Here is a 14,222-nt window from a genome sequence, read left to right on the forward strand (position 1 = left end):
TCTATATTGCTGAACTTCGGCAGCTGCAAACGTTCCATCACAACATTTACTTTATCGCGAAGACTATATATAATGCTATAACAGTCAAATTCAGAATTCCAGCGTGTCCCATTCGGTTTGGGTATTGTTCTGCCTAAGATTTCATGCACAATTTCAGCAGCTTTTGAACTCTGGTGTGATGCGGTGCTGAGAGAGACACACTTACTGGATACTGATCTATATATTCTTTTGTAGTTTGAATCATTATTCAAAGCTTTACTTGCATCAGTTGTAGCAAGCAAGTTTAGAGTGTTTGAAAAGCAAGATACATGAGAAGGAAGATAAATTCCGGAGCTGTCATCTATATTACTTTCCAAAAACTTATCACCAATCTCAACTGGAGTCATTTCTGTATCATCATCATCATCAACATCTATTTGCGAATCATCAGAAATACCTGCCTCTGCAAATTCCTTGAATGCTTTCACGAAATTGCTACCATTGTCTGTCACGACATTTACTATTTTCGATGAATCCAGATCAAACTCGCTGTGAATGTTCACCAACATGGCTGCAATTTTGTCATACGAATAAATTCCACGGAACCTACGGAAGGCAAGTGTAACGCCATTGCGCTTAAAATCATCTGGATTTATCCAATGGCAAGTTACTCCAATATAACTTCGAGCATGTTGCGTCCAAATGTCAGCAGTCGTGCAAACAAATTGAAAATTTTTTAGAGTCTCTTTAATAGTCTTCTTCATATCAGTAATCTTTGTGGCCAGGATACCTTTTAATGTCTCGGTACACATAACTCGGGCTTTTGAGTTCAGACCCTGTATCAAAGTTTTAAACCCCTCTCCTTCCACAATTGAAAGTGGTTGCAAGTCGTTGATAACAAAACTAATTATTAAATCCTCAACCTTTTTATTTGATATTGATGATACATTTAATAAGTCAAGTTGCTGTTGTTTTTTATATGGAGTTGAAACTGTGGTAGTTTCTTCATCTGCACCTCGCTTTCTACCTGTCTTTAATTTATTTTCTTCCTCGTGCATCTTTTGTAGATAATTTTCACCATGTGTCTTCTGTATATAAAAATGAAAAATGCAATAAATAGAAATTTAATGGAGAGTTAATTCGAGATTTATTAACAAAATAATATTAATTAATATGTATTCAAAAAAAATAGAAATATAATATACATAAAATTTATATTTTTGTTATTATTCATTTATAAGCTACATTTTATCAATTTTAACATATCATCAAAATCAAATTTACCTTCACGTGCTTGGTAAAATTGGATGGAGCTTTATGTTGTCCACGAATAAGATGTCTTTTTGGCTTGCACAAGTCACAAAGTGCAACTATAACATCTCCATCATCTTCAACTACTTCATTAAAATAGTTCCTAACTACTAAAGGCATTTTATCAGCCATTTTCATCAAAATCACTTCAACACATATATTTATAATGTAAACAAAAACACTTCAACACCTATATCTATAATGTAAACAAAAACACTTCAACACGTATATTTAAAATGTGAACAAAAACACTTTAACACATATATTTATAAGGATTGTTATATATATATATATATTAAGTATAAGTATCTAAGTACTACATTTGTACTTAAGTGCGTACTTAAGTACAAATGTACTGATCTAAACAAATTTGTCATCACTGATCTAAACAAATTTGCATTAGTAGGCAACTGCTGGACTAAATACTTTCTAGCAAATTTGTAAAGGATTCCGGCAAGATTTTCCGTGGACTTTGACCAACGGGGTATGTTGTTGGCTTTAATGAAATTTTTTATATTTAAAATTAGTGAACTTTGACATTGCAGCGAGAAAGCATGATTTAAGTTACATTCAATTCTCTTTTCTTCCAAATGACTAAGCGACGACTTTATTTGGCCATATTTTAAGAGCGTATTATCTACTTTGATAAAATCGATCTCTGATTCTTTATAAAGACATTGAATTTCTTTGTTGCTACTAGTTTTAAAATAGTTCCAAAGTTTCAGTCTCATTTTTTCTGTTGCATCTTTTAATAAATGATGCCATGACCTCCCGTTGGCAGAGAAAGTAGTTCAAACACACGGTCGCTGACAGCGTTAACAATCAGATTATCTAAGTTCTCTGATATCCATGTCAGCGAAAAGTTGTAGCTGCGGAGTTCAAAGTTCAATTGAGACGGTAAAAATTTTCTTAAAAATTGTAGTTTTTGCTGAGGGTCCACTTTCAACTTTGAAGTCGTTTCCAACAGTTGAACAACTTTAGATTGTATCAGATTTTTTGCTTTGAGGTCGTTGCATTCGAAATCATACAGTTTACCAAGGTATGTAAACGCATTTTGGGGCCATGTTGTCGGAACAACATCTACGTTAGGAATTGCCACATCGTCGATCGTCAATCTTGGCAAAAATTGCTTGTAAATACCATCTTTTTTCCTCATTCCAAACGAACAACATTTATCGACTCTCATCTTCATCTCTGACCAATTGCACCAAGCTTGAATTAAATCAACAAGTTTTTATGCGCCTTCTGAGCTATGTGCTATAATTGCTAAGTCGTCAGCAAATTGTAACTATGATCTAGCATTTAAGTCGGAAATTGGATCCCACAGATAGCCATATTGCCTGTATTCTTGACTGTCTAGAATTTTCATGAGTGGATTAAAGCAAATATTGAAGAGTAATGGTGAACATGGGTCGCCTTGAAGCACCCCTTTCCTGACTGGTATTGCTTGAGTGAGTTCACCGTTGATTGATATTGAATAATCGGAATATATTGATGATATTAATTTATGAAGTGATTGGGGAACATGATGATATTCTAGAATTGAAGTGATGAAGTTGTGATTTACTTCTCCAAAAGCATTTCTCAGATCCAACAATGCTACAACAATAGTGCGTTGATGTCGTTTAGCGTTTTTTAACAGATGAGATAGCATTTGTGTATGTTCGGCTAGCCCATCAATCGTTGAATAAAATCCCTTATGAATATTTTTGTTGATGAAATTGTTTTTGTCTAGAAAATTGTATAGTCTGGATTTTATGAGGGCTGAAAAGATTTTGTAGAGTACCGGTTGTAGTGTGATCGGCTGAAAATTTGCTGGGTCGCTTGCATCACCTTTTTTGTAGATTAAAACTGTTAGCCCCCTACGCCAACATTGTAAAATTGTTGTTGAACGCCAACACATTACGATTTTAAATTTTTCAATTTTGTTGTTAAACGCCTAATATCACGATTTATGTGCTCAACAGGTTTTGATTTCATTTTTATAGTGCCACAGTTGGCAGCAAAATATGAGTAGATTGCCTCCTGGAACCTGTTAGCGAAACTGTCGATATCTGTGATAACGTCCAGATATCTAAATTCCAACTGAAAGAATGCGTTGGCCTCAGACCACTGAGTTGATAATTTGGGTAATTTTATTCCGGTATTGGCTTTGGAGTAGATGTTGAAGTTGATGTGTGTTGAAATATTGGTTGGCTGGTTGCGTCGCTGTCGTTTGATTTATCTTCCTGAGTTACTGGCTTGAGAGATTTGTATATTTTACAAAATCTCTTGTGCATTGATAGTCCTTTTCGTCCTTTGCATGACTTTCCACAACAACATGACAGCGAATTATTTGAATTATCCGGTAAAATATTGTTATTATTAATTGTCAGTAAATTTGGAGAAATTTCAATGTTAAGAGTTAAGTGAATTTAAGATTAAAATTATGACAATTAAACCACTAAATTTAAAATATTTATTAAAACCGAATTTTAAAAACATATTTGTGTTCCCCATAATTTTTCCGACAATTTAGTACTAAAATTAAATATATACAACGTCAATAAAACTTTAAATTGCTAAAAAACAGTAACTTACGGAAAAACGACTATCTTGTTTTAATTGTACAGCAATAATGAGAACTCTTTTATTTCTTCAAAAGCCAAAATATAAATGAAAATTACAATTAAATATAAAATGATCAATTATTATAATAGTTAAAAGATTAAAGATTAAATCAATGGATAATTTAACATCAATGCTCGTCATTATGAATGTGTACAAGATGATAAAATAATATAAAAACTAGTCAAGCTTTATTTCTGTCACAATATATTGCGTAAGTAGACGCTATCGCAGAATTGATTAAGCTAGACCTAAAATCGTCACGCCAGTTTATTTTAGTTTGAGATAAATTGAAAGAATTATAAAGTCCTATTGGCGAGATTTCAAAAGTGTTGATAAAAAATATTGCAATGTTTAAAATCATTCAATAGGTTATTCTTGAGGTTGTTCTTGTACTTATCCACTTTGTAGTTTCTTGATTTGGTGTAATTGGTTTCATGACAGACTGTTAGTTCCAGTATTTCAATCGTTTTTTTGTACAAGATTGCTATGTCTGGTCTGAGCGAGGTAAACAGTTGCGACACAGGGCGGATCGATTCTTCTTCGATATCCGCAAAAATGAATGCTCCAGGCTCGATGCATGATTTGATGTTGTTTAAGATGATGGCAAGTATTTTATTGTGGCGATTTAAGTACCTAGCGAGTGCAGATGGCAAATCACAGTTTGATACTACATGCTTATTTGTTTCTTTGGCGTTACAGAGAGAGCATGCTGCGTTGTTCGTTTTTTTCCATTTGACTAGGTTAGCGTTGGTTGGTAGTTGTTGAATGAGATATTTCCTTGTGAATTTGTATAAAACTTCTGGCAGGGATTTTGTTGCATTAGCCCAACAGGTGATCTCTGAGTCGTGAATGTTTTCCTTAATCGACTTTATCAATGTTCCTTGGCATTGTAGCGACGATAGACGGTTGAAGTCATTTTGGTGTTGACGCTGTTTCAGTACGTTGCACGCCATTTGAATATCGTTGCTTTATATTTGGTTGTCGACAAAACTTCAGCAACACAACTACTTACGGGAAGAGACAACCAATCTCTTACAGCTTCGCGTATCAACGGGTCTAGGTTGTTAGGTCCTATCCAAGTTAGCGAAATATTGTACAATCACAATTGGAATGATAATTGAGACGGAATGAAGCGACGTAAGATTTAAAGTTTCCATTGAACTGTTGTATTTAAGTCGCTGATTACTTGCAGCATATCCATTAGTTTCTTTTGGAGTATCTCTTTTTCCTTGACGTTTTTGCACTCAAAATCATAAGATTTATCCAGATACTCAAACTTGTCATCGACGCCTATATTGTTTCGTCGTCTATTGTTAGCTTCGGCAGAAATTGTTCATATGTGCCATTCTGCTTTCGCATCCCGAATGTGCAACACTTGTCGACTCTTATTTTCATGCCAGACCATTTGCACCAGGTTTGGTTGAGATTGATTAGAGTCTGAGCACCATCAGAGCTGTTTGTTATAATAGCTGTATCGTCAGCGAATTGAAGCCAAGCTCTGGATTTTAGATTAGCCGCGGGCCCCATAGGTATCCACATTGTTCATACTCTTTTCTTTCTAATATTTTCATTAGAGGATTGAAACAGAGGTTAAAAAGAAGAGGTGAACTGTGGTCACCCTGCAGCACTCCACGTCTCACAGGAATTGGTGGAGTTAGCTGCTCGCGTACTGATCCTGTTGTTGAATAGTCAACATAAATAGAATCAATTAAGTTGCATATTTGGTCCGGTATATGATGGTATTTTAGAACAGATGAGATGAGATTGTAACTAACCTCCCCAAATGCATTTCTGAGATCTAGAAGGGTTACGATGATCGTTTGATGATTCGCATCTTTCATCAGGTGGGTAAGTAGATGAGTGTGTTCCGTCACTCCGTCCAATTTTGGATAGAAGCCCTTTTGTTGATAAAGCTGTTGTTTTCCAGATATTTGTGTATTCTGTTGTTGAGGCATGTAGAGAAGATCTTCTAAAGAACCGGTTAGATCGTTATCGGTCTAAAGTTAGCTGGGTCATTGGGGTCACCTTTTTTATAGATTAAAATGGTGATGCCCTTTCTCCAACAGGATGGAATCGTAGCAGACTTCCAGCATTTGACTATTAATTGGTGAGGGATTGTGCGCAGCATAGGGCATTTTTTGAAGACAATTATTGAGATTTGATCAAGCAGACAGGGGGATGTTCTATGTTTGCATTTTCTAATGACTGTTGCTATTTCGTGGTATGTTGGGGGGTTGATGTTGCATGGAATTGTTGGTTGCTGCAATGTTGGAACCCAGTTCGGAAGGCGAAACTTGTTGTGAAATGGGTCGTGGAGTATGTTGTAAAAATATTTCTTGCAGTCGTCGATTCTGAATGATGGGGTTAAGCTGTTTGATGGGTTGAACAATTTTTTGCATGTTGACCAGAATTTGACTTTCAGTTGTTTTGTTATGTCGACATGTTTTTCAGTTTTTGCATTTTTCATTGATAACAGTTTTGTTCTTATTTGTTTGCTTAATGTACTGATTTTCATGTCAAAACTGTGGTCGTTGCGGCCAAGTAATTTTAACTGCTTTAGGTCCTTCTTCATGGTTTTGACTGTTTTATTGGGGTGTTATGTTGTCGATAATTCTTGTGGCTTTACCGTGCCGTAGTTGGATGCAAAATAATTGTAGATCAGTGATTTGAATGAGGTGGTAAAATGGTTGATGTCTGATACATTTGGTAAGGACGTTCTGTGGAGTTGGAAGTATGTATTTGCTCCCGTCCAATGTTTTAGAGTCTTAGGTAACTTTATTTCAATGAGAGGAGTTTCCATGATGTTGCTGTCCAACCTTTCAAAAGATGCTTGTTCGCGTTGTGGTGGTGGCGACAGTTCCAAATTTTTGTCAGATTTCTCTGGGGTTTCTAGTGCATTCCTAAGGTTTTTAAACATTTTGCAAAAACGTTGGTGTAATTTCAAGCCCTTTCGACCTTTGCAACTCTTGTTACAGCAACATGGAATTAAATTATTATCATTATTAGTTAAAATATCGTTACTTTTAGAACTATTAAAAATGTTAGGAGATATCACAATTATTTTTTGGTGAGCTGCGTATATTAAAATTGTCATTATTAGTGCACCTCCAGGAGTGTCTTCCTACATTTACAAACTCTTTAAAACAATGTGGACATTTACCAGAGTTAACTGTTGAAATTATATTTAAAAGCAAAATAAAACTAAATAAATATTTAAAATTAGATTTTAATAAAAATAGCTTAATCGACAGAATTTTCCGCATCTTTACAACTAATTTTTATATTATTAAACTTTATAAAACCAAATTAAAGTAGGTAAAAACAGTGAGCAGACTAAAATCGACCGACTCTCATGTTTACACGATACTATAATAATAATAATAATAATGTGAACTCTTTTATTTTCCAAAGACAGAGCATAAGTAAAATCAAAATATTGACAACGAAATAAAATTGAATATAGTTAAATATACAGTTAGATGAATAAAATAAAATAAAGATAAAGTGTTAGAGTAATACGGATAGTCATCATTGCTCGTCATCTTATGAAAATAAGTAAGTACCATGATGATAAATAGTATAAAAAAACTTCACTCATTGTTTCTATCACAGTACAGAGCATATGATGACGAAATTACACTGTTAATCAAGCTAAATCTAAAATAATCGGTCCAAGTTATATCAATTGAAGACATATTTAAAGGATTGTAAAAGCCAATTGGCGATATTCCAAAAGTATTAATTAAAATATTGCAGTGCTTAAAGTCATCAATAATATTATCTTTCAAATTAACAATATATTTATTCATTTTAAATTGTTTTGATTTTATGAAGTTAGTTTCATGGCAGACAGTCAGTTCAAGTATCTCGATCGTGTCTTTGTTGCGGACAGCAATGTCAGGACGGAGTGATCTGAACAAGTCTGTTATTGGTCGTATCTTTTCCCCTTTCAAATCCGCAAAAATTTCGACATCCGGCCTCGTGTCTACCATGAAATTATCGATAATTATTTTTAAAATTTTGTTGTGGCGATCTAAGTATCTGCTCAATGCAGATGATGAGCCACAGTTTGACATGACGTGTTTGTTCGTTTGTGTTGCATTGCAGAGCAAACATGATGCATTTGTAGTTTTGCCCCATCTGAAGAGGTTGGCGTTTGTTGGTAGCTGTTGAATAAGGTATTTTCTGGTGAATTTATAGAGGACCTCTGATAGCTTTACAGTCGACCTGGATCATCGCGTTATCTCGGAGCTATTGATGTACTAATAATAATAATGTATAATAATAATAATAATAATAATAATAATAATGAAAACTCTTTTTTTGATCTCAAAACTTTAAAAGCAAATGAATGAAATAGATGAAATAAAATAATATGGCGTTAATGAAATTATAAAATTAATAAAAGTGTATGTAGACCCCACAGCTCATTGCGTTTGCAAGTGTAGTGCGATAAAATATATTTAAAAGTTAGTAGTATCATGCAATAAATTGCAATAAATATTGTATCGCAATTTATTGCAATAAATATTGTACGAGAATCTTATTACTTCACATATTAATTTGTCATTGAAAGAAATCGGCCATAAAACTTTAAATAGAGAAAGATTAAAATTATTATAAAAACCAATAGGTGTTATTTAAAACGAATTGATAGTTATCGAGCAATGTTTGTAGTTGTCATTAAAACATGATTGCAATTTATTTGAATATTTATCTCTTTTATACTGTCTGGAGGATTCGAGGTTGGTTTCGTGACAGACTGTTAATTTTAAAATTTCTATTTTGTTGTTACAGAGAATGGCAATGTCGGGACGAAGGGTGTTGAACAGTTGTGTTATTGGGCGAATATCATCTAAATCTAGGTCGGCAAATATGATACAGTTGACTGGAGCACAGATTTTTAACCAGGTGACGATCGTGGTCAACACATGGTTGTGTCTTTTGGTGTATCTTCCTAGAGCAGACTTGGAACCGCATATGTTTATTTGTCTGGCGAAGACCACACAATTGGCATAGAGGGTTTTGTGTTTTGCCCCATTTGAACAAATTCGCACTTGTTGGCAACTGCTGGTTAAGATACTTTCTGGCAAATTTGTAGTGGACCTCGCTGAGATTTTTTAATGTCTTTGACCAACATGATATGCGGGAAGATTGAACAAAATTCTTTATTTTTGAAATCAATGAATCTTGGCTCTGCAATGAAAGTAGATGATTTAAGTTAGATTCAATCCTCTCATCTTCCAGATGCTTAAGCGATGTTTTTAACGTGCCTCCCTTCGCAAGTTCATTATCAATCTTGATATAATCAATGGATGATTCTCTCCATAAACATTGGATTTCTTTGTTGCCGCTGGTTTTGAAATAATTACGAAGTTTCAGTCTCATTTTTTAAGCTGTATTTTTCAATGAGATGATGTCATGTCCGCCATTTTCGAAGGCAGTGATAATAGTTCCGATACGCAGCTGCTGATTGGCATGCTCAACCATTCTCTAACCGTTTCTACAATTAGGTTATCTAGGTTTTCAGATATCCAGGTCAGCGAGAATTTGTAGCTACGCAGTTCAAAATTTAGCTGTGAAGGTAGGTATCTTCTTAAAATTTGAAGCTTCTGTTGTGAGCTGATATCTAATTTTGTAGTTGTTTCCAGCTGTTCAACGACTTTTGTGTGAATCATATTTTTTGCTTTTTTATCATTATAATCGTAGTCAAATAACTTGCCTAGATAAGTGAAACCCTGGCCAATCTCTACATTTGGGATAGCTGCGTCGTCAACGGTCAATCTTGGCATGAATTGTTGATAGGTACCATCTAGTTTTCTCATTCCGAAGGAAGAGCATTTATCAACTCGCATCTTCATCTCTGACCAAATGCAACAGGCCTGGTTTAGATCAATTAGTTTTTGTGCGCCTTCAGGGCTGTGTGATATTATTGCCGAATCGTCGGCAAATTGTGGCCATGATCTAGCTTTTAAGTCGGAGGTTGGGCCCCACAGGTAACCAAATTGTTTGTATTCCTGACTGTCTAGAATCATCACGAGAGGATTGAAGCATATATTTAAAAGTAATGAAAGTAATGGTGAACACGGATCGCCTTGGAGCACACCTTTTCTGACTGGTATTGTCTGCGTTAATTCACCATTAATTGCTATTGATATTGAATAGTCAGAATATATTGAATTAATTAAATCGTGAAATGGCTGTGGAACATGATGGCATTTCAAAACGGAATCGATAAGATGATGGTTTACTTCTCCAAATGCATTCCGTAGATCTAGCAATGCGACTACAAAGGTACGTTGGTGTCTTTTTGCGTTATTTAACAAATGGGAGAGCATTTGTGTATGTTCGGCCAATCCATCAACTGCTGGATAGAAGCCTTTCTAGATATTGTTGTTGATAAAATTATTTTTTTCAAGAAAATTATACAATCTGGATTTTATTAAAGCGGAAAATACTTTGTATAGTACTGGTTGTAGAGTGATTGGGCGAAAATTTGAATGGTCGCTGGCGTTGCCCTTCTTGTAGATAATAATAATAATAATAATAGTAATAACAATAATAATAAATTAAATTAATTTCGCGCCTCACAATTTTGACGCTGTTATTGCCGCCTTGACTACTATCGTTCAAAAATTTTTAAATTTTTAAGTTTTTCGTTGTTAAAATTTTTCATTAGAACTTCATGTTTCTTTTTCAAATTTATTGGCATATATTTTAATATTTAAACTATAATAATACTAATCAATAACGTCTTCAATAATTTAAATAGAATGTTTGCTAATAAAAATAAATTTTTAAACAGATTAAATTTTGTTGATTAAAATTTACTGACAAATTGAAAAATTCGAATATAAGTTGATAAACACTAATAAATCAGTGGAATCAGACTAAGATTCAGTTCATGTTGGCTGGTACATGGCAACAAACATCAGCGGTTGAACCTTCATCGATTAACATTCGTAAAACGGTCACCAATTTGAGAATTGTGATGGACTCCCACATGACAACGGGTCCACAAGTCAGTCTGTCGGTTAAAAAATGTATGTTCCAACTACGTCAGTTACGTCAAGTCACAAAATCGGTAGATGGAGATACAATGACATTATTAGTACATGCTTTTATCAACTCTAGATTGGATTATTGTAACAGTCTACTATATGGTATAGCTGATAAACTGTTGTCTAAACTTCAGATGGTTTAGAATCAGGCTGCTTGAATAATATACCGCAAATTAAAATTTTATCATGCATCACCAATTCTGTAAGAGTTGCATTGGCTGCGTGTTAAACAAAAAATTATGTTCAAGTTGGGTTTAATGGTATTTAAAAGTTTGAATGGTTTGGCTCTGAAATATTTAGAAGATAAATGTATTAGAGTATCATCTATGTCATTACATGGGCGTCTAAGGTCTGCTGATTCAAACACGCTGTATGTTAGAGATAGGAATCTGAAAGCAGCAGATAGAAATTTTGCAGTTGCTGGCCCTATTTTTTGGAACAGCCTACCTATTAAATCACGTATATCTGGGTTATTATTAGCTGGGTTTAGAAAACGTCTAAAAACATACCTATTTGGTAACTCCTAGTGATCTCCACCGATGATGTCTTTGCTTTCAACATACTTAATACGAGGAGAACGCTTATGAGAAGCAATTATAATTGGCGTTATATAAATACAAAATTTGATTTGATATATATATATATATATATATATATATATATATATACCCTAAACCCTAAAAGACAGAGCCGCCCAGTGGTTTGCTGACAAAAACTTCGGGTTGGCCTTGTTGCATGATTAAAGACATTTAATTAACCATTTTTTGCATTTTTCTCCATTCTGGACAAGTCCTGGTTTCAGGCCCAGTGCTCTCATGTCCTCTGACAATACTTTTTCCTAGGTGAGTTTGGTTTTTCACTTTTTCCTAAACTGCCAGTTATAATAAATAGTACATTTCTTTTTCCAGTCCTCATTTACTTACCTCACTACATGGCCGAATCATCTTAGTCTAATACCTCTAAATACATCTGATAACTCATCTATCTCTAACTTATTCTTTATTACCTCATTATTTAGGCCATTCTTCAATGATACACCCATTATTCTTTTCAACATCTGTATTTTTGTTTCTCCAGCCATTTTAAGTTTTTAATCGTCATAGCCCAAGTTTTGCATCTGTACAACAGGCAAATTTTTGAACATGCTTTATATACTTCACCCTTCAAAGGCATACCCCTAAAAACAGCACTGAAATCATTTCTCTGAATTATATACATATACCTTTAATCCATTTCTTTTCATGAATATTGTTATAACAGCTGGAATGATCAAATTGTGCTATATTATTTGATTATTGTTGTCTTTGCTATATTTGCAATCTTTGGAGAGGGGATTTTAAAAAAACAACGTAAAAATTTACCGTTCAGATCATATAAAAATCCTGTTTAGATATGCAGGAAGTCAGTCAATTGCTACATTTATATTTGCTTCAATATCCCATCCCAATCGATTTTTTCATTTTAAAGTTTTTCAATATACTCCCTCCATAATTCTTCTCTCCCCTTTTGGTCTCAAACAACGAAGCTTCTGCTATCTTTCATGCAATTTACTCTTGTAAACATTTTGTGTCTTTCTATCTCCTAACTTAGCCATACGGTAGACGGCGTTCTTATTGTCCTCTGTACTCAGTTCTTCTAAGTTTTTGCAATACTTTAGTTTTGCTATCGCTATTTCCACTTTAGCTTTCTGTTTTATAGGCTCCATGACCGTTTTGTTTTTTGATATTTTCCAATTCTTATAACCATTTTTTATCACTTATTGTTTTTTCAACCGTTTTGTATTCCTTCACCATGTTTCCTTATGTTGTTGCTGGCCTCTTCTTTACATGACATTCGTCTCAGCTGCATTTAGCATTTTATTTTTCATTTCAACCCATGATTTCTCTACACCAAAATCTTATCAACAATTTTACCTACCATTCAAACCATAGCATATATTAGAATAAAAGTTAAAATAATTTTAAAATTTATATCTTATAAATATGCTATATTAATTTGTCGTAAAAAGACTATCGTATATTGTTTTGAATTAAATATATAAAGTTAAAATTTAAGCGCTTGTTAATTAATGCTTTTCACAATTATAGTTTGGAGTTATTACGACATGCTTTTGCGCATTGTATTATCGGCTGCTCAACGTTAAATACATTGGTGTCGGATGAGAAATATCCGACTGAGATCCCCTAAAAATGTTGACTTCAAATCCAGGTAATAATTTCCAACTCTGGCTTAGGCTTCAAGTCTACATAAAATTTTTCAACCTTGGCATTATAAATTTTCATAAATATCACTATAAATTAAAAAATACTTTATAATAATCTTAAAATACCGTTATAATTCATAGTCGGATAAAAGATATCCATTTCTTTTACTTTTTATACTTAATTTCGCTTTTAGCTAGTGTTTTATTTCTGGAAAATGATATTTTGATTTTTAAAACCTACATTTTTTTCTTAGAAAAAAAACTTGATAAATGGATTTGTCGGACATTTTTTTAGAAAAAGAAACTCTGGTTACGTAGAACTTTAAAATTTTTTGAAGTTTAATTAATGACGTCAATTCCTTTGTTTAGCAGCTTTAGTTTAGAGATTTATTTTATGCACTTGCCTTGTTTGATTTGATTGATGAGCCAATGAGATGTGAGTGGTGACATGATGATGATGATGATGATGATGATGAGGATGATGATGATTTTATCAAACCAACTACCACTTTTTCGACTTTTGTCTTTTACTTTTTTTACTTTTCTTACCCTTACTATAATATGGCATATGGATATGAGTTAAGTTATACTGTTATATATAACTAATTGTAATTAGCCATACTACAATTGCATAGATAGTCTACCACTTACTTGGTGGTGGGGCTGGTACCGGTAATACTTTGACCTTTCTTTTGGGCACAGGAAAATTTCATTAGTAAATAAATGTTCTTATTTTAGGTAAAACGTGAGATAGGTACTCCTATGGTATCATCCATGTTTACAAACAATCATAATGTACTTTTAATAAATTAACTCCGCCCATTTTGAATTATCTAGCGCTTGATTATTTATTTATATCAAATTGAAAATAATTTAATTAGGTAAGTTTTTTAGATCATTACTTGTCAAATAGTTGAAATAGTGAACATTAAAAAAAAGTTAAAATATGAGTAAATTTCTGTTTTGATAACAATCAATGGCTTATGGCTTATGGAGTGGTTAACAGGGTTAGGGTTAGGGCCTCCCTTTTTAACGAAATTTTCAATCATTTCACAAAT

General features: G+C 33.5%; 1 protein-coding gene across 1 annotated transcript in view; it reads right to left on the reverse strand.

Annotated features, from left to right (window-relative positions):
- The window catches only part of HELRODRAFT_165440 (hypothetical protein), a gene marked incomplete at both ends in the record, with an annotated part of 15,193 nt that extends 3,151 nt beyond the window's left edge, over positions 1–12,042 (reverse strand). The window contains 5 exons of the mRNA XM_009032017.1: positions 3,323–3,440; positions 5,965–6,466; positions 6,527–6,800; positions 11,720–11,799; positions 11,968–12,042. Of these exons, the coding sequence (XP_009030265.1) occupies positions 3,323–3,440; positions 5,965–6,466; positions 6,527–6,800; positions 11,720–11,799; positions 11,968–12,042 (1,049 nt within the window). The remainder of the gene's footprint in view (positions 1–3,322; positions 3,441–5,964; positions 6,467–6,526; positions 6,801–11,719; positions 11,800–11,967) is intronic.
- Positions 12,043–14,222: the final 2,180 nt, after the last annotated feature.

This window comes from Helobdella robusta (genome assembly GCF_000326865.2).
Source record: "Helobdella robusta unplaced genomic scaffold HELROscaffold_8, whole genome shotgun sequence".
Classification (NCBI taxonomy): Eukaryota; Metazoa; Annelida; class Clitellata; order Rhynchobdellida; family Glossiphoniidae; genus Helobdella; species Helobdella robusta.